Below are 17,793 nucleotides of genomic sequence, written 5' to 3'. Positions count from 1 at the left end.
TGTGAATAGTTAAATCAGGGAGTTAAATGAAGGTCTTTTAATCTTATTTTGTCATCTTTAGAGGACTAGCTATGTTAGTATTTGTGCGTAAAGCAAAAGAAAATAAAGTACAGAATAATTGGGTTCCCTGTGTTTTGTCCTGGTACTAAAAATTGGCCAAGATGGCCGACCAGAAACCTACAGTTTTGGTCACAGGTAGGTTTAATTTTTAATTTGTTTGTTTTTATGTTTATATTTCGATATGAATTTTTATTTTAGTAATGTGGCTCGGACCAGCTATAATTTCTCAACGTTTTTCCTCTAATGTGCCTTCACTGCTCATTTCCAGTTTAATGAAGACAGCAAAAATACAATGTTACCTTAGCGGGCTTAGCATATTACATACTGTTATTGTAACAGTTGTTCTTACTGTATTCTGGCAGGTTTTGGACCGTTTGGACAAGTTAAAGTAAATTCTAGCATGCTTGCTGTAAAGGTAACATTCTGTAAACGTTTACATGAACTAACTTATAGCCTGGGTCGATTTTCATTCTGGGGCAACACAGTTCTCAGATTGGGTTGCCTGGGTGGAAATCTGCCAGGTTCACAGATTTTCTCATGTTAGCACAAGTTCACTAGCCAAACCAGGCTTATATCGTATATCTCTCTCTTCATAAAAGCAGCCAAAAGATAACCTGGATTGAGAGCAAAAGGTGCAGGTCAACCAGGTCATCTAAAACCAAACTAATTTTGACCCTGGTTAGGCTGTTAAGCCAGGATGGTGCCCAACCCAGGATCATGTAAAGATACCCTGTCTGTCTCTCTGGCAGCGTAAGGCTATTTACATGCTAACCCAGGGTAGCAGCCTAACACCATCTGACCCAGGTGGTCCGGTTGTTCTTTTAAAACGTTTATAGGAGTGGTTTACAAGGAGAGGAGGAGGGTTGATCTGGGGTCATGTTAAGATAGCCTAAAGAGGTACCATCACAGTCCATCTGTCGACTGTTACTTAATATTTTTCCTAATTTTGTTGTGTTTTGTAGGCATTAAAATCGTCAGATCTTAGTGAAAAAGTAAATCTTGTCACAGAAGAAATTCCTGTCATCTATGATTTTGTAAAGAATCATATTCCCGTGTTGTGGGAACACTATAAACCAAAGGTGAGAAAAGCAAAGCTGCTTATTGTATTTATTGTGTTTTTTTGTTTGCAAATATTTTAGTAGCTTTCACTGTCTTTTTTGGTTAAGCCAGCTATTTTTTTGTTTGTTTATTACAATGATCAAGTGTTCCTTTGCATGTCCCTTTTAGCTGTGTGTCCATGTCGGAGTCCACTCATTGTCTGAGACTGTTGTATTGGAGACATGTGCTCGTAATGATGGTTATCAGAGTTTACAAGATGTGGAGGGCAAGTTCCATGAATCTGACTGCTGTATTCCCGGTAAAAGTATTCATTTCACATGATACTTGCTGCTGTATTCCTGCTAAAAGTGTTCCTTTTTCCATGATACTGACAGCTGTACTGCATTTAGAATAATTTTATACCCTTAAAGATAGGACGATCATCCTTGTATATACATTGGAGAGTCCCCCCTCCCCCGATGATTCGACAGGGCCCAAAATTTTGTGACTGCACATTGTGTTTGAAGGTTGAGTCTTCTATGTGACCACCCCCCCCCCCCCCCAAAAAAAAATAAGGGTAATAAAATCACAGGCAAAATATGTCCCCTCCCCCCAGTTTGCTAATTTAAGTACCCTCTTGGCAATCTATCCTGCCTCTTTCTGAGTACAGCTTTCTTCCAGGTGCATCAGATGTCATACATACACCTCTTAATCTGGAAAGTGTCTCAGAGGAAGTGAATACCTCTGGATGCCCATGCAAAATAAACCTCTCTAACGATGCTGGAAGGTACTGTTTGATGATAGATTTTTCACACTTGGTGTAGGTACCCATGGTATGGTCCATAGGGCCCACTTAAGCTTTAACTCTTCATAAGAGGTTTCATGGTAAGACAATTTTTACAAGAACATAACATTGCCTTATACTCATGCTTACCATATTTACTCTAATCAGCTTTCCTATTTCAATCCTTCCCCAATAAGAACAGATGTCATATGTAGAATTCCTTTTCTTACACTGCTAAGTCTAACTGGTACCCTTTTGTCTTAGGTACCTATGCGATTTTATCTATTACACATCCCTATATCATGGAGACAGCCCTACTGTATTTATACACTTGCCGCCTGTGGAAGGACCCTATAGCAAGGAAGAGATGGCAGAGACATTAAGACTTCTCATCAACTCAATGTTAAAACAGCTTAACATAGCATGACAGGGTATGATAGTTTCAAATGACTAGTTTTAAACGTGACCTGTAAAACCATGAACACCGAAGTATGTTGGAAGTTTGTTTACATACAATTACTGGACAGATATTCAAACAGTCTACTAGAAACATGTCTCCGTGCCTAAACCTCATGTCTGATTTGACATAAGAAATTAAACACTCACATGGTGTTCATGGTTTTGCTGGTAGCACTGTTAGGACTCCATTTTATTTGTATTTATTGTAATTGTTGGGGGGGGGGGGGGGCAAGATACAGAAAAAAACATTGGGGGGGGGGGGGGGCAGCCATGCCCCCTGTCATTTCCTTTTAATTTTGAAAATATTGGCCTGAGTGTTACCCTGGGTATCAGAGGCTCCACTCTGCTCAAATCGTCAGAGCCGTAAAGCTCTGAGCCTCTGGTACACAGAGTACCCTGGTGCCAGCAATGGTATTTGAGACAGTAGGATTGACAGTGTAAATGGCTTTAATCAAATGAGTAACCTTTTAATAGTTTAGAAAGGCACATTTTTATAGTGATATATGTGTGTGAGGAATAAAATTTGAAAAAATGTGCAGGGCATATTTTGAAAAAGGTATTTCAAAGATAACATTGAAAGTGAATACATATAACATTCCAAAAAATACTTGATTTAAATTCTTCACTTCTATAAAACCCCTATCAAATAGACACCTCAAATTGGGGGCATTTATTCTCTGTTGTAAATAATAAAGGACCCACATTATAAAGCCAAAATAACAATTTAATTTTATTTTAATAAGGGACATGATGCAACATTCATAATTATTCACAATGTTAAATATAAAGTGTGAAATATTAACTAAAAACAGACTGTGTTCCAGACTGTGACTTGAATCAATGTGCATATACAGAAGGACTACTTTTAATTTTAAAAAGTTTGATGCAATTTTACAATATTTGCAATTTGAAAATCAAAATACCTATTTATACTGTAGTAGCGAGTATAAATTTTAATTACAAAATGTAATTAAAAAATAATTGCCAGCAGTTTGGCAACTTAACTATCCCATGAACAACTCAACATCCAAGTTCACTTCCCCTTAAATCTCTGTCCCTTGTTGTCAAGCTATTCTTTAGTCAAATGAATAACCTTACATTTTTGATGTGATAAAAAGTCGACATATACTAACCTAACTCCAACTCTCTAACTCTTAACTCCACTTTTGCTGTAAAAAATAACATCCCTTGTTGAAACTTCATGACTCCACTTTTACCCTTTACTCTGTCCCCTTGTCCAAATCTCATTACTTCACTTTTGCCCTTTTCTCTGTCCCTTTGTTGTTTAGCCAATCTGTAAATAAATAACATCCCTCCTGCAAACTTCACTACTCCATTTTTTCCCTTGTCTCAGGCTCCTCTGGTCGTGTTGCTACAAGATAGATGTTCAGCAGGAGGCAAATACTTGCAAAAGATGCTGGTATGAGAGTAAACTTGGGATCACCAAGCACAATCAGCATCTGCAATGTGGTTCCCATGACAACTAGTCCAGCAAAACTGGCCATAAGCCTGACTGGCTTGGTTCCTATCAGCAAAAGGACACCAATAATCCCCTCAATAATGCCATACCCCTTCATAAACTTGACAGGATCCAAAGAAACCTTGAAAAGCAGGGTCAAAGGGTTCACCTTTGCAAACCTGGAGAACTCTTTTTTCTAGAAAATAAAGGAGGTATTAGATAATGTTGCCCTCAAGAATCTCTCTCTCTCTAAGCGTTCATATGACTTTCAAATACCAGGATTTAGCTATTTATGTGGTTACTTAACAGGGAAGTGTAGAAGTGCACCTGGATAAAATTGAGGGAAATAAATCAACACAAAGTTTGAATGCTATGATTTACACCTCTGCTATGATGAAGGGCTAATGCTTGAAAGCATTGAAACTAGTCTCTCTGTTTTCACACAGGCCTAAAACATAACGTTGTGTTATAATTATTTCCCTGATTCCAAACTTGTCTCAAATATGTGATACATTCAGATTGTATAATCTATAGATTTTTTTTAATTCAGGATTTCTCAACCAAAAAAGCTAAATAAAAATAAAGCTTAATACAAATTTCTGCATCAATGTCTAACACTGTAAGCATTTGAAGGAGCACGTGCAAACTACTAAGTGTCCACCGTACATACAGTGGCTATTTGCCTCAGGGTTGGGATATGAATGTTTTCTGGTATCAAACAAACCACATCAAATTTTACAGTTAAAAAGCTGCATTCAGAGAACTAGGGAACATGGGCATCAATCCAAGAGTTTTTAGGTATGTGGAATATTAAAAACGTTGCAGCGAGCTAGCAGAATACCTTCAGCTGTTTTTGGCGGGAACTTCGAATGTAAACAATCATTGCGACGTCGGAATACACTTAAACAACGTACAACCAGAATCTAAAACTACGATAAACATTTCCACATACACATATGAAGTAGGGTGCTAGCTCGATTACCCTTGGGGTCGATTGGAATTACGAATATTTGAAAGAGGAGTTCAAAGTCAACAAATTTATCGACTTTATCGACTAACTTCACTTACCATTATTTGGTGAGCATTGTTATCGATTTGATCTGTAAGCTTTACAACGGATGCCATGCAAAACATGACGACTAGAAGACCTGTGATTAGGCGACGGAACTTAAACATCGTGATAGAAGATGGATAATAATTTAATAAGCTCTGTATCTCTTGCACGCTGAAACAAACACGTCCTTCACACGTGCTGAGAAGCGAAGCTATGCTTATGGTAATTAGACACGTGATAGCTAGTGAGCGGAAGTTTAAACTTGGAATGGACCGCCGGAAAGTAGACGCAGTGACTAAAGTAATCATTAATACAAACAGGGGAAATATTTCAAATAAAAAAAGGTAAAAAAATTGCATAGCCTTTGCTATAGAGTTATCCTACTGTATTTATTATCTCTGTAATCTTATCATCATGGAAGGGCAATTTTTTTTAAATATTTCAAAGCCCCATCATTTGTTTCATTTTTCATGGAGTAACCCATCATATAAGAACCTTTTGAATTTTTTGGCTTAGTGGGTTCTTATTACCCTGGTTGTAGAGCCTCAAACGTCTCTATATTTAGTGGCCTCATCCTCGCTGGCCACTGAACAGAGAGAGGTTCGAGGCTCTGGAACAAGGGTAGGTTCTTATATTTTGGGGTTAAAATCCTTAATTTCTGCTTTGCATGCGGTTTTTACTGCAACGCTCGCAAACTTTAAAATTTAATGTAATTTAAAGTTAAATTAAAGTACATGCTAGAAGGACCAAAATTTTGAATGTAATTATCAAAAATGAGTTGGCGATTCCAAGATATCATGCTGAAAATCTATCAAAGTGAAACTCCCCGCCTTGAAGTGAGTTATTACCCCATAGTACCAGATGGACCCCGATAGCCAATAAGACATTACTATCCCTTAACAGGTGTGAACTGAAATGATATTTGCACACTTTTCTTGATTAACGCTGTATTGCGCGCAAACGAACACAGGGTCATCTGCAGGCAAACAAAAAGAGCAGTTATTTTATTCGAGGAAGAAACACACGACAAAATGGAAAACGTTACAAATGGCTTTAAAGAACGTACATTCTCTGAGTCAATGGCACAATATTGGGTATCTGGAATGACTTGCTTTCTCCTAGCGTTGTCATCCGTCGCTGTTGTAGGAAACAGCCTGGTTTTTCATACAGTTCGCGTCACCTCTCGTCTTCATTCACCGCCTTTTTATCTTATCGTTAGCGTAGCGGTGGCGGATCTTCTCGTCGGGTTATTTGCAATTCCCGTCTCGATAGTCTACCTCGTGTCCTTTGAGATGTACGGTACGTAACACTGTATCTTTATGGCTTTATATTTGGGTGTTTCAGACGAGGATTAGCTGTGTGTTTACTGAAACCGCTTGAGAATGAAATAAAGCTCTTGGGATTTCGAGGACTAATTTGTTAATTTTGTTAGTGCTGTAATATATTTTATTAACGCTGTATGCGTACATGTACGCCGAGTAAGTTAGATGTCCTATTTATTTATTTATTTTTATCATTTTTCTAGAGAGTGAAAATCGGTAGGGAGTACGACATTGTTTTTAGAAAACGGAGAGTCCTTGAGTGACAGCCCCCAAAAATATTGAGATTGCATTGGTTAATAAGTAGTGCACTAATAAAAAAGAAAATTTGAATATGTAACATATTATTCACATTTATACTTTACATGCAGATTATTAGTAAGTCCCCACTGAACGTGTTTAATTTTATTTTTAGTATTATGTTTAATAGCTGCATACTAACATCAGAATTATAGTGCAAGATAGTAGAGAATAGCTGATCGTTAAAAATGGCAGTAAATAAAAAAATTGAATATTGCCAAAACACACGGAAGCTAAGATCTCTCACAATCGTTTTCTTTTTTTTTTTTGCTGGCTTGGAAGATGTAAGACTCCTCGGTTGCTGGGGAAAAATTGTCCCGAATGGTTCTGCTGGCAAATTTGAGGAGTCGAACTAGTTGTACTGGAAATATTTTTGTGGGCGCTGGAGCGGATGCTTGGGGAAAAAATCGTCCCGTAACGGTGAGACGGGCGAGTATTCATGTGCTAAAATGCCTAAGCCACTGATGACTGGGAAAGAAATTCCTAACCAATGCGGGCTGGGGAAAAAAAGAATGGTCCCTCCTTGGAAAAAGGAACAGATATTTTTTTACTCAGCATATTTTAAAATGGATATTTTTGGTATCAGAACATAATCAAACGAAAAAAATATACCATTTAAACGTGTTACGGTAAGGGGGGCTCTCAAACCCGCCAAAAAGAAGCAAAAGGCTGTTGCAAAGCACATTTTTCTGTGTATGTGTATAAGGAAAGGAAAAAAGGAAAATATAATAAGGAAAGATAGTATAGAAATTTATTGGTTGAAACAACCTATGTAACGTTATGTAAAGTTATATGGTAACAATAATACTGAACTTTAGAAGCACACTAGCATACACACATTGGCCAAGGCCAATCGGGCCAAGACGGGACGCTAGCACAGTCTATTACCCGTGCAGTTCGGCAACCATGGACAGCTGTTTCGTCCTTATTAGGACTCGTCAGCATGGCATAGCCGGTTTGCCTCAGTTAAACTTCATCGGCAAAAAAACTGCAGGGCGAATTCGACTCGAACGAAGTGCTTTAAACCACAGCTCAGATCCATGTGGGATCTAGAGCTGCGACTGGGCTAGCGTGATGCCAATTGTGCGGATCACGCATGCGACCTTTGCTAGTCTAAAACTCCGTCGGATAGCCAAACTATCCTTGCGAGTATGTATACATAAATGTGAACTTTAGAAGCACACTAGCATACACACATTGGCACCAGTCGGGCCAAGACGGGACGCTAGCACAGTCTATTACCCGTGCAGTTCGGCAACCATGGACAGCTGTTTCGTCCTTATTAGGACTCGTCAGCATGGAATAGCCGGTTTGCCTCAGTTAAACTTCATCGGCAAAAAAACTGCAGGGCGACTTCGACCCGAACGAAGTGCTTTAAACCACAGCTCAGATCCATGTGGGATCTAGAGCTGCGACCGGGCTAGCGTGATGCCAATTGTGCGGATCACGCATGCGACCTTTGCTAGTCTAAAACTCCGTCGGATAGCCAAACTATCCTTGCGAGTATATCCTTACCGGCTATGCCATGCTGACGAGTCCTAATAAGGACGAAACAGCTGTCCATGGTTGCCGAACTGCACGGGTAATAGACTGTGCTAGCGTCCCGTCTTGGCCCGACTGGTGCCAATGTGTGTATGCTAGTGTGCTTCTAAAGTCCACCAATAATACGCATCATCATCATCATCATCATCATACTAATTGCATTCAGAGACGAATTGACACAGGCGCGTACACAGGGGGTGCGCAGGGTGCGCGCGACCCCCTTTGGCGGCCAAAAAGTGGGTCATTTCTTATTAAGGAATCTTCAAATACGATGCTTTTTCTATAAGATCCTTATGACTGCGCACCCCCCCCCCCCCCCCCCCCATCCAATCCTGGGTTCGCGCCTGTGAAAGATATAAGTGAAAGACACAAATTAGTATGTTTTCTGTTATAAGTAAATAAACATTAAGTTATTGTTTCCTTTTTCCATCTGCTAAAAGGGTTTCGATGAAAAATACCTGATTTTGAAATGAGAACTCAATTATGGTTCAGGAAATAAAAGGTAATTTGTACAGGAAATTTGTTTAAGTAACTGTTATATAGTATAAAATTAAGTCGGGTTTTTGTATTATATTTTTTAGCTAAGAATGAAAAGAACTTATCATTTTCAGTAGGCATGAGTTCTTAGTATGTTTGATATTACCTGTGTAGTATTTAAAAAAAAATGAAGTGTTGGTCACAGGGCTAGACTTATTAATATGTATTTTCTTTCGGTTTATATATATTTTTTTATTCAAACGAGCCCTCGTGAAAAGCTGCTATTTTTCTAGCTGTTTTTAAGAACATGACTATTCATATCGTTTCTTGATCTATCTAGATAAAACGTCTACCTCACAAGAGACATTTAGAATGAGTCAAAGACAGATTGTTTATCGTGACATCTTTGCCAGATGGACGTTCTCTTCTGGACTTCGTATTTCTCACATTTCTCTTTTGACGGTTAACGTCACATAATTGCAGACTCGCATAACAATGTGAGATAAGTGTTTTTTTTATTTCATTTGAAATAAACAATTCTCTTTTTACTAAAAAAAATTACTCAAAAACGTAGAAAGAAAATACATTCACATTTTAATAAACGATAAAGTGCACCTAGTTGCCAAGAAATAGCATCTACATTATTTAATAAATTTAACCATTTAAGAAAAGGTATTTCAAATGAAAAGCTTCAAGGTAGAAAGTAATTGGGAATATGTCTGAAAAAACTAAATTTGGATTCAAGTTGCAGGGAGATATATTAAAAGATCGCTGCTTTGAGAAGAATCTCAATTTTGACATGATTCTTTAATCGCTTACCTGTTTCGGTTTAACGAACAAATGCGTACCTGATGCTCCAAAACGGGAATAGTTTTCTTTAAATAACCAGCCAATAAAAACTATTCCTAGTGACCATATCATGCAAGTCATATCATGAAAAAATATGAACCTTTTTAAACAAATACTAGGGCTTTGTCCCCTCAGACAAAATCGAGCAATTCCATAACAGGGCGGATATAGGCGTGGGCAAAGAAACCCCCCATCTAGGCGTGGGCAGAGAACCCCCCATTTTTTCAGACATTTGTCCTAAAATGACCAAGAAATATCAGGAAATCCACGGAAGAACAATGGTTTCTTTCAATGGTTTCTTTCAATGAAAGCCTTGTTTCACCCCTCTCTCTTTGGACCCGATCCAATCCGATCCGATCCGCTCCTGCAATTAAGTACGCAGCTGCTTTGTCTCGTATTATCTTTGTTCTACAAAGGAGTTCTTTTGTCTCTATTCTTCTCGTTCTTTGTGTCGAGGTGCGGATATTGTTCATTTGCCCAATCAAATTGCAGCTTGTAAGAGCTGCGTACTGACCCAATCAATCTACTATAACCTTGAGGGCAAGAGTGTTTCGTATTTTTGATATACAATTTCTATTTCCTACACAACAGGAAAGTGGATCCTAGGCGAGACCGTCTGTGATGTGTGGATCCTCGCGAACTTTTGGTTTGGCGGCGCTTCCATCCTCAGCTTATGCGCCATCACACGTGACCGCTACCTTGCCGTGACGTCACCGCTCCAGTACCTCAGGCGCATGCCCAATGCACACACCGCTGTCCAGATTGTCTTCTGCTGGGTGACGTCATTGGTATCAGCGGTTATTACCATTTACGGTCTCAAAACCTCTCCTGGACGAGAATTATGTGAAATTAAAGGACTAACTGTGGGCTACGCGCTTTTTAATTTTGTCTGTTTGTACGTCTTCCCCGTAATCTGGATACTATTTGTCAATGGAACTATATGGTCTGTGGCGGCGCGCCATTCGCGGCGCATACATTCACAAGAAGCAAATTTCTCGCACTCAGCAGAAACGAATGAAAGTGGGACCGCTGGACGATCTCGCAGGCTCAAAATGCAGATTAGGACGTTTCGTACGTTCTTGATTGTGATTGGCTGCTATGTGATCTCATGGACCCCGCTATCTATGCTCGCGCTTGCGCAGTGCTTCACGAGTGTTTCCGGAATGATGCTATGGTACGGTGGACTTCTGACATATGTCAACAGTGCAGCGAACTGTCTCATATATGGAATATTCAACAATGACTTTAGAAGAGCAATGATTGCCAGTATTAGAAAACCTCGTATTTAATTGATGTAACTAGAAAGACTGACAATTGGTCACCATATATACACCATTTTTACAGTGCATATAGGAACTCATTGTCTAATACATCAAATTAAAGAATCACCGATCGAATTAATATAACCAAAAAAATGCTTGAGGGAGCGGTTTTCATTATTAGGCTTATATAAAGCTGAAGGCGCATGGTCCGCGTAAATATCAATGAATGAAATAGTAAAATAAAAACAACCTTATTGGTCTGCTTGTAAATACAAGATATTATATGTTCCAGAAATTGGTCTGAAAGTTGTTTTTTGGGGCCTATGCTTTATCTCGTTTAAAACTGTATAAATTATGTGGAATGAAACTGGCATGACAAGAAAAACAATACAGAGAGGCTGTAAGGAGATGGACCTTTATAAATTTCATAAAGTGGCACCCTAAAATCCTTGATGATAGTGAAGGACGGGGGGGACCGGGTCCGTTCATAGACACCGAATCCCCCCCCCCCCTCCCCCGAGCCTCCCAGCTCCATTTTAGGCTTGGAAGGCGCGCTGGGCCCCTCCGATCCCCCCAGCCCCATTTCAGGCTTTGGAGGCGCGCCGCGCCCCGCCGACCCCCCCAGCCTGCCGGAACGGCAATTCAGGCGGGTAAGAGACTTGGTGGTTTCATAGAACGGGCTAGGAGGCGCGCCGCGCCCCGCCGAGCCCCCCCAGCCCCGTCTCATGCAGATGAGGCCCCGCGTAGATAAATAATTAGCAATCATCAATCTACGTCGGGCGGGGTTCGCGTAGATAAATAATTAGCAATCATCATTCTACGGCGGGACCGGGGCCTTTCATAGAACCCGCGCCGCGCCCCGCTGCGCCCCCCAGCCCGTTCTCCGTTGTTTTTTGTATGCCCAGCACTTCGCGGCATGTCCAACGCCAGCGCTTGCCGTTCCGGCGACGGTATACCGTCTGGGGGCCTCGTGGGAACCTTGCAATTAGAACCCCGTCTGTCCTGTAGTATATATACATATGCACATGTGCATAGCATTAGGTTGAGCCGCCACCCTACGGAGCGCGGAGTGACCGTTTTTCGGCCGTAAATTCAAAGCCGCTGGCGTGGCGTTTAAACCTGAGCTTTACTCGAACACCCCTCTTCCGATCTCCTCACTAATTTCTCGCAGTCTCTTTTTCATCTTTTCGCGTGTCTCTAGGGAGAGCCCTTTCCTGCTTTTTTTCTCACGCGATGCGAGGCCGTGTCGAGCTCTGATAGCGGCCTTGAGCGCGTAGTATCTCTCTTGTTCCCGAAGTATTAGCCGAAACTCTTCGTCTGAGATATGCCCGTCTTGCAGAGTCTTAGAGACCAGCTCGCTGATCGAGTTTTTCTTACTCTCCGCTAAAACCATCGTGTCTTCGTGTTTAGCCACCTTGCTCGTAAGACCCCTACAGACTACCCCTGCGCCCACGACACCGACCAGCCCAGCGACCCCTGCCAGCGGACCGCCGATCAGCACCCCCATCACACTCAAAGAGACCCCTACGCCGGCGCTGGAAAGCGCCCCTGCAGCGATGCCGGATGCCACAGACACAGCATGGGTAACGGCAAAGGCGCGCTTATACTTTTTCCGCACCTGTCGATGATGCGTTATCTCGTTGTCTAGAACCGCCTGAGTGTCACATATCTTCTGGAGTCGGAAGCTTTGCACGTCTCCGCCGACGCTTGCCGGAACGTAAGGCATGGATTGGGAAGGCTGGCGAATGCTGAACGAGGAGGCGAAAGAGGCGGAAGAGACGAATATATATATATATATATATATATATATATATATATATATATATATATATATATATATATATATATATATATATATATATATATATATATATATATCACGTTTGCAGGAGAAACGCTCCAGGAAACCAACCGCTACGATGTCTTTAAGACGTATGAGGAGCTTTACCTGTCCAAGGTCGAGAGAGAGGACCGCCTGGAGCAGGGCATACAAGTCAGAAAACATGCGCACGCTTCGCTCCAAGGCTTGCGATAGAGCGACTAGTAACGCCAAGGAGAACGCTTTAAACGCCGCCCACGAGGCGAAGTACACCATCCCGCTAGACCATTCTCTGCTGACGGACCACGGCGTACTGTACCCAAGGGCGCTCTCCGAGGTGCTGCTCTTCGAGATCACGCTCGCAACGGTTGACCAGGTAGTAGTCGGAAGCGATGCTGCCGAATTATCCTACGGCATCAAAAATCTAGAGCTGGAATACGAAAGCCTGAGGGACGACAACCTCGCCCGGTCTGCAGCCGCCGCCTAGCAAAACGGCACAAAGTTCTTCTACGAGCAAGTGAACCTCCACAAGACCTTCGTGATTAGCAAAGGACGGACAACATAATCAACGAGAGTGACAACCTGCCGCGAAGGTCTATGAGTGGTCTGTTGCTCCTCTTTGTGGAGTCATACACGGCAGGGGCTCGCGACTCTGAGAAGTTCTTGTACCCCGACATCAAGAGAGTTCGCGTTACAATCGACGGCATGCCAAACAAGGTCTTCAGCCAGGGACTACGCCCCACGGATTTCTGGAGGGAGGCGAAAAGGCGGTTCGTCCGCCCCTCCCCGGAAGGGGGGGGGGGGGGCACAGCGGAGCGCCTGCCGCTCCGGCAGTCAGCCGCGAGTCGTTCTATGGCGATAACAAGTTTGCTCTGTGGATCGACCTTCGAACGACTGACGACAATGCTATCCATGGGGGCGGTCTCCGATTGGTCAACACCCGCGACGGTGTGCATCTCGAGATAAAACGCACGGCAAGCGGCACAGGTACCGTAAACTCTCACGTGTTTGTGTTGCCGACGCCCAAATGAACCTTATGAACGGACAGCTAGAGTCCATACAATACTGAGCACAGACAAACAAACATCCCATTTAACGGTCTCATCGTGGGCCCGACGTCATGCGGGAAGACCCAATTCATAGTGGACCGGCTGCTCGGCCCTTTCCGGGGCAAGTTTGACTACATCGTACTCGTGTGCCCTACCTTTGTCTACAACAAAACATACGACGGCTTCGGCGAAGGCGACAACCGTCTGTTTGTCGTCACACCTGAGGCGGGTCAGATTGACATACTGCTGAGATTTGCATCCGCCGTCTTCGAAGGCACTAATACTCTGATCATACTCGACGACTGTGTGGCCTCGAAAGACGTAAAGAGGCGCTCTGACCAGCTCGTCAACTTGGCGTTCAGCGCGCGCCACGTGGGTATTAGCGTGTGAGTGATCACGCAGCAGCTCACCAGCATCACGAAACCGTTCCGCGAGAACATCGCGGCCCTGGTGGTCTTCTATACCCCGGGCAAGGCGGACATGTAAGCTAGCCTGCATGACTACGGCGCGGAGCTCTCAGAAGAGAAGATGAAAGAGTACATGAAGGCCCTCAAGACGAAAAAGTTCTCGAAGTTTTGCTTGCGTCACCCTTATACCATCGCCCTAGTTGAAGGGTAAGCGCAGTAAACCACCGCCCACGTATACGTATACGTATACGTATACGTATACGCATCGATCACACCGCCCTCAAGGCGGAACACACGTGTTGCACCCTAGGGTGCATGATGAGCGACGAATACTTTGAGAGTCTTCTTGAGGGGGGCGCCGCCGGCCTCCCGGCCGTCGAGTCGTTGGGCTGCTCGACGCAGCCAGCTACCGGAGGTGAGCAAACTGAGATAGCAGACGCGAGGGAGAAACTTGCGATTCTCGTAGCCTCGGGGAAGTCGAGAGAAATGGTAGACAAGGCCCTGAATCACGACGACGTCAAACGCATGAGCGCCGAGGAGGTGAAGAAGTACGAGAAGCGATACGAGACCGCTCTAGCCAGCCGGACTACAGACGCCCTGGCAGACAGCTTTCTGAAGCTTACGACCAAGCTAGTAGGCATGGCGCAGCCGATAGACAGTGTGGTCGATCTCCACAATGACCTAGTGTCCGACTACATCATCAACAACGAACTCCGCACATTGTGCGGAAGCCTGTCTCTAAGCTGCGGTCGTTTGAGGGCTTTAGCCGTCGGGGCGTTACACGTAGCACGCCATGTGAACACCGCCGGAACGGCAAGCGCTGATACGCGGTGTCAACACGAGGTAGCAGTCGCGGACCCACCAGTGGTTTGTCCCCCGAAGGGTACGCACACTGGCGAGTCTGCCACCACAGAGTAGACGTTCGTTTGAAAGCTTGCCACTTTTTCAGCAACCAAGTAGTTGCACCAGAAATGGAGGGACCTCAAAGAAGTACTAGTGCTCAGCCTGCCGGAACGGCAAACGGGTCAGCGGAACCTGACAAACAAGCTGCTGATGATGAGCATCATCAAAAAACTGCTCATGAACCTGCACGTACGCCTTCGGCGTTGGTGGAGAGAATCACGAGCCCCGAGCCACCCGCGACCCGACCTAAACACCCTGGACGAGTCGAAGCTGGAAGGCAAAGTGGAACCGACTTAACAGAGCGAAGAAGAAAGCTGTGCAACACGTTGAGTCGCCGGTCGCTAGCGAGCAGCAGGAACACGAGGGCTTGCGCGCGCGCGCCGAAGATGCCTTCGGCACACACACCAGTCCCGGAAAGCAACTCTGCTTGGTCGGCCAGCTCGGTTATCGGGGTCGCTGGTCTTTTAGTGTCATTGATCGGCCTCTACACACGTAGGCGGGAGCTAGCTGCCGCGTTCACTCGTACACCAGCTGCCAAACAGCGAGCTAACAATCCACTTGTAGTGGCCGACGACGTGACCCCGCCCGCTAAAGCACAGCAGATCAAGGATCGACCGCTTGCCGCTCCGGCGACAGCGCTTCGCGTTCCCGGACTATGCAAATCTCGACTGTTAGCCATGGAGTAAGCAGACATTTAAACACAAGAGCTCGTGTTCACGTAAACACAGCACGTGAAACGTACACACTACTCGATGGCCTCCATCGCAATTTTGGTTGGCGGCGCCGTCCTAAACGCGACTGCATTCGTTGGTGGCAACTACCTCGCAAAGTTCCTGTCGAACGATGAAAGCCCTGCCTTAGCTGAGAAATACCAACGAGACTATGGACGCTACCAACAGCGGCGACAAAAAATCCTCGATTGGCAAGCGCAGAGTCGCGAGAGAGGGGCCCTCGCAAAGCAAAACTTCACCGACACTGACTACGCGCTCAAACTCTACAACCAGACCTGGCCAAAACAATCCCTGGAGTCGATGCGGGCTCCTAAGCTGTCCGACTACTACATCCCCAGCAAAACGCCGAGTTGGCGTACAATGTCTTGCTATTCCGGCGCTGCATCTAGGCGGCCTTTTTCCATACTGCGCGTATACGTATACGTATAAGATAATTGCAGAGCAGGAGTGCTATGCACGAGGTAGCAGCCGCTGCTAAGCGAGTAACACCGAAGGTGTCGTCGATGTGTGGGTTATGTAGCTTTGGTGACGTTGCTAACCGAAGCCTCGAGTTGTGGCGCGCAGACAGGGAGTGCGTTAAGAGATTCGCCAATGTCGTTCTCCGAGGGCCTACCGACCTCAGAAAGACCGCCTCGGCACTACCCGAGCAGACGGCAACCGCCTGGTGGAGACTGATACACCTGTTACAGTACATTGCCGACACGTAATAGCGGCGAAGCGCATGTCCGACGAAGAACTCGATGCGTTCCTTCGTCCTATATACTATGCCAGAGGTGGCTTCCAGGGAGTGACCGCTCTGCATGCCAAACTCCCCAAGGGCTCAGCCTCCATAGATGGAGTGCGCAAGTGGGTAAGCTCGCAACCCGTCGGAAGCTACACACAGACGACCCTCCCTATGACTACCTACGCCCACTTCTCGGAGCAGATACCAAACCGTATCCACCAGTCGGACCTGCTATTCTTGCCAACCGACTGCGGGTACAAGTATGCCCTGACTGTCGTTGACGTTGCTTCACGATATAAAGCCGACTGCCCACTGAGGACTAAGAGCGCGGCCGTCGTCTCCCGCAAACTCGCTGACATCTATGCAGAGGGACCTCTCACATGGTCTAAAGTAATCATGGTTGATTACGGCACGGAGTTCAAGGGTGCTACGACAAAGCTCCTAACGGACCACGGGGTGGAGGTCCGACGGGCTGAGCCAGGACACCACAGGAGCCAAGCTTTCGCCGAGTCTTTCCATCGCTGGCTGGCACAGCGCCTATTTCGTGCGCAGTACTCGAAGGAGCTTGCATCCGGCGAAACAAACCGCAAGTGGGTTACCGCTTTGCCAATCGTCGTCTCGGACATAAACGCAACAAAGACTCGCATGACTGGCTTTGCGCCTAAAGACGCCATAAAGCTGAGGCGCGTGCCTCTCAAAGCCAAAAAGCCCCCTTAGAGGTCGGAACGGAGGTGTACATCGCCGTAAACCAGGAAGACCTCCAGGACAGGGGCCGACAGCGAGCGACGGACCCGTGGTGGACAAGCAAGGCATACCCAATACTCAAGAGGGTTATGGAGCCCGGACAGCCAGTGTTGTATTACACGGCGTACTCTAAGCACGGCTTCACGCGTTCGCAGTTGTGCGTTGCGTGATCAGCGCTTGTGCCTTCTATTGCAGCTAAGGCACGTGAGTCTGCCATTCCACTCGTAGTGGAGCCTGGCTGTCATCCAGCCGGTCGATACGGAAGCATTGGGGATGGCTCTTTTTGTATCCCTGAAGCAGAAGCTGAGTGCCACAGACCGTGCACTTCTTTTCCGCGTCAGCAATCATGCCGAGTACATGGTCTATCGTTAGAACGTGGTGCGATACCGTGTACTTTGTGCGACCCTTTTGCCTGTCGTCTACAGCGTATCGCTTGATTCGCGCTGTAATGAGCTCTTCACTGGGCGTAGCATGCAGTTCTGTGGGAGCCAAGGCACCGCGGGTGTTATCGGGGGGGATCACGCGGACTATCTGGTCGGCGCGCCGCACGCGGGAGATGCCGGTGAATACAGCATTCGTGATCCAGCCCTCTAAGCTGTGGTCTATGATAAACAGACGTCTTGGAGTCTGGATAGTCTTGCCCTGCACCCGGTGGACTGTCCCCCAACCCGCGTATTTCCACTTGAGGGGAAGCCCGTTAAGGACCGCGTCGAGAGGAACCTCGACTACCGTGCCTTTGTACGCGTCGACCTTCTCACCGCCTGGCACGGGCACTGGCCGCCCTTGCTTGCGATAACGATGCGCGACGCTAGG

The 17,793-nt window shown here is 45.2% G+C and overlaps 2 protein-coding genes across 2 annotated transcripts; one reads left to right on the top strand and one right to left on the bottom strand.

Moving 5' to 3' along the window:
- The first annotated feature begins 123 nt into the window (after positions 1-123).
- On the top strand, positions 124-2,875 carry LOC5507824 (pyroglutamyl-peptidase 1). The gene is made up of 6 exons (XM_001628396.3): positions 124-195; positions 423-475; positions 1,023-1,139; positions 1,288-1,417; positions 1,780-1,885; positions 2,147-2,875. The coding sequence occupies exons 1-6, from the start codon at positions 162-164 to the stop codon at positions 2,307-2,309; spliced, it is 603 nt and encodes a 200-aa protein (XP_001628446.2). The 5' UTR covers positions 124-161; the 3' UTR covers positions 2,310-2,875.
- Positions 2,876-3,047: 172 nt separating this feature from the next.
- Positions 3,048-5,080, bottom strand: LOC5507836. Its single transcript, XM_001628411.3, has 2 exons — positions 4,869-5,080; positions 3,048-3,996 (listed from the first exon to the last, which is right to left on the bottom strand). The coding sequence occupies exons 1-2, from the start codon at positions 4,974-4,976 to the stop codon at positions 3,670-3,672; spliced, it is 435 nt and encodes a 144-aa protein (XP_001628461.2). The 5' UTR covers positions 4,977-5,080; the 3' UTR covers positions 3,048-3,669.
- Positions 5,081-17,793: the final 12,713 nt, after the last annotated feature.

This window comes from Nematostella vectensis, chromosome 5 (assembly GCF_932526225.1).
Source record: "Nematostella vectensis chromosome 5, jaNemVect1.1, whole genome shotgun sequence".
In the NCBI taxonomy this organism is placed as follows: domain Eukaryota; kingdom Metazoa; phylum Cnidaria; class Anthozoa; order Actiniaria; family Edwardsiidae; genus Nematostella; species Nematostella vectensis.
The sequence above is the reverse complement of the archived record's forward strand: the minus strand, read 5'-3'. Positions and strand labels throughout refer to the sequence as shown.

Excerpts from the sequence above, each read along its gene's own strand:
- LOC5507824 (XM_001628396.3), top strand. The coding sequence starts at position 162 with ATGGCCGACCAGAAACCTACAGTTTTGGTCACAG. Across the intron at positions 196-422 it reads ACCTACAGTTTTGGTCACAG|GTTTTGGACCGTTTGGACAA; the intron begins GTAGGTTTAATT and ends GTATTCTGGCAG. Across the intron at positions 476-1,022 it reads CTAGCATGCTTGCTGTAAAG|GCATTAAAATCGTCAGATCT; the intron begins GTAACATTCTGT and ends TGTGTTTTGTAG.
- LOC5507836 (XM_001628411.3), bottom strand. The coding sequence starts at position 4,976 with ATGTTTAAGTTCCGTCGCCTAATCACAGGTCTTCTAGTCGTCATGTTT. Across the intron at positions 3,997-4,868 it reads ACAATGCTCACCAAATAATG|AAAAAAGAGTTCTCCAGGTT; the intron begins GTAAGTGAAGTT and ends TTTATTTTCTAG.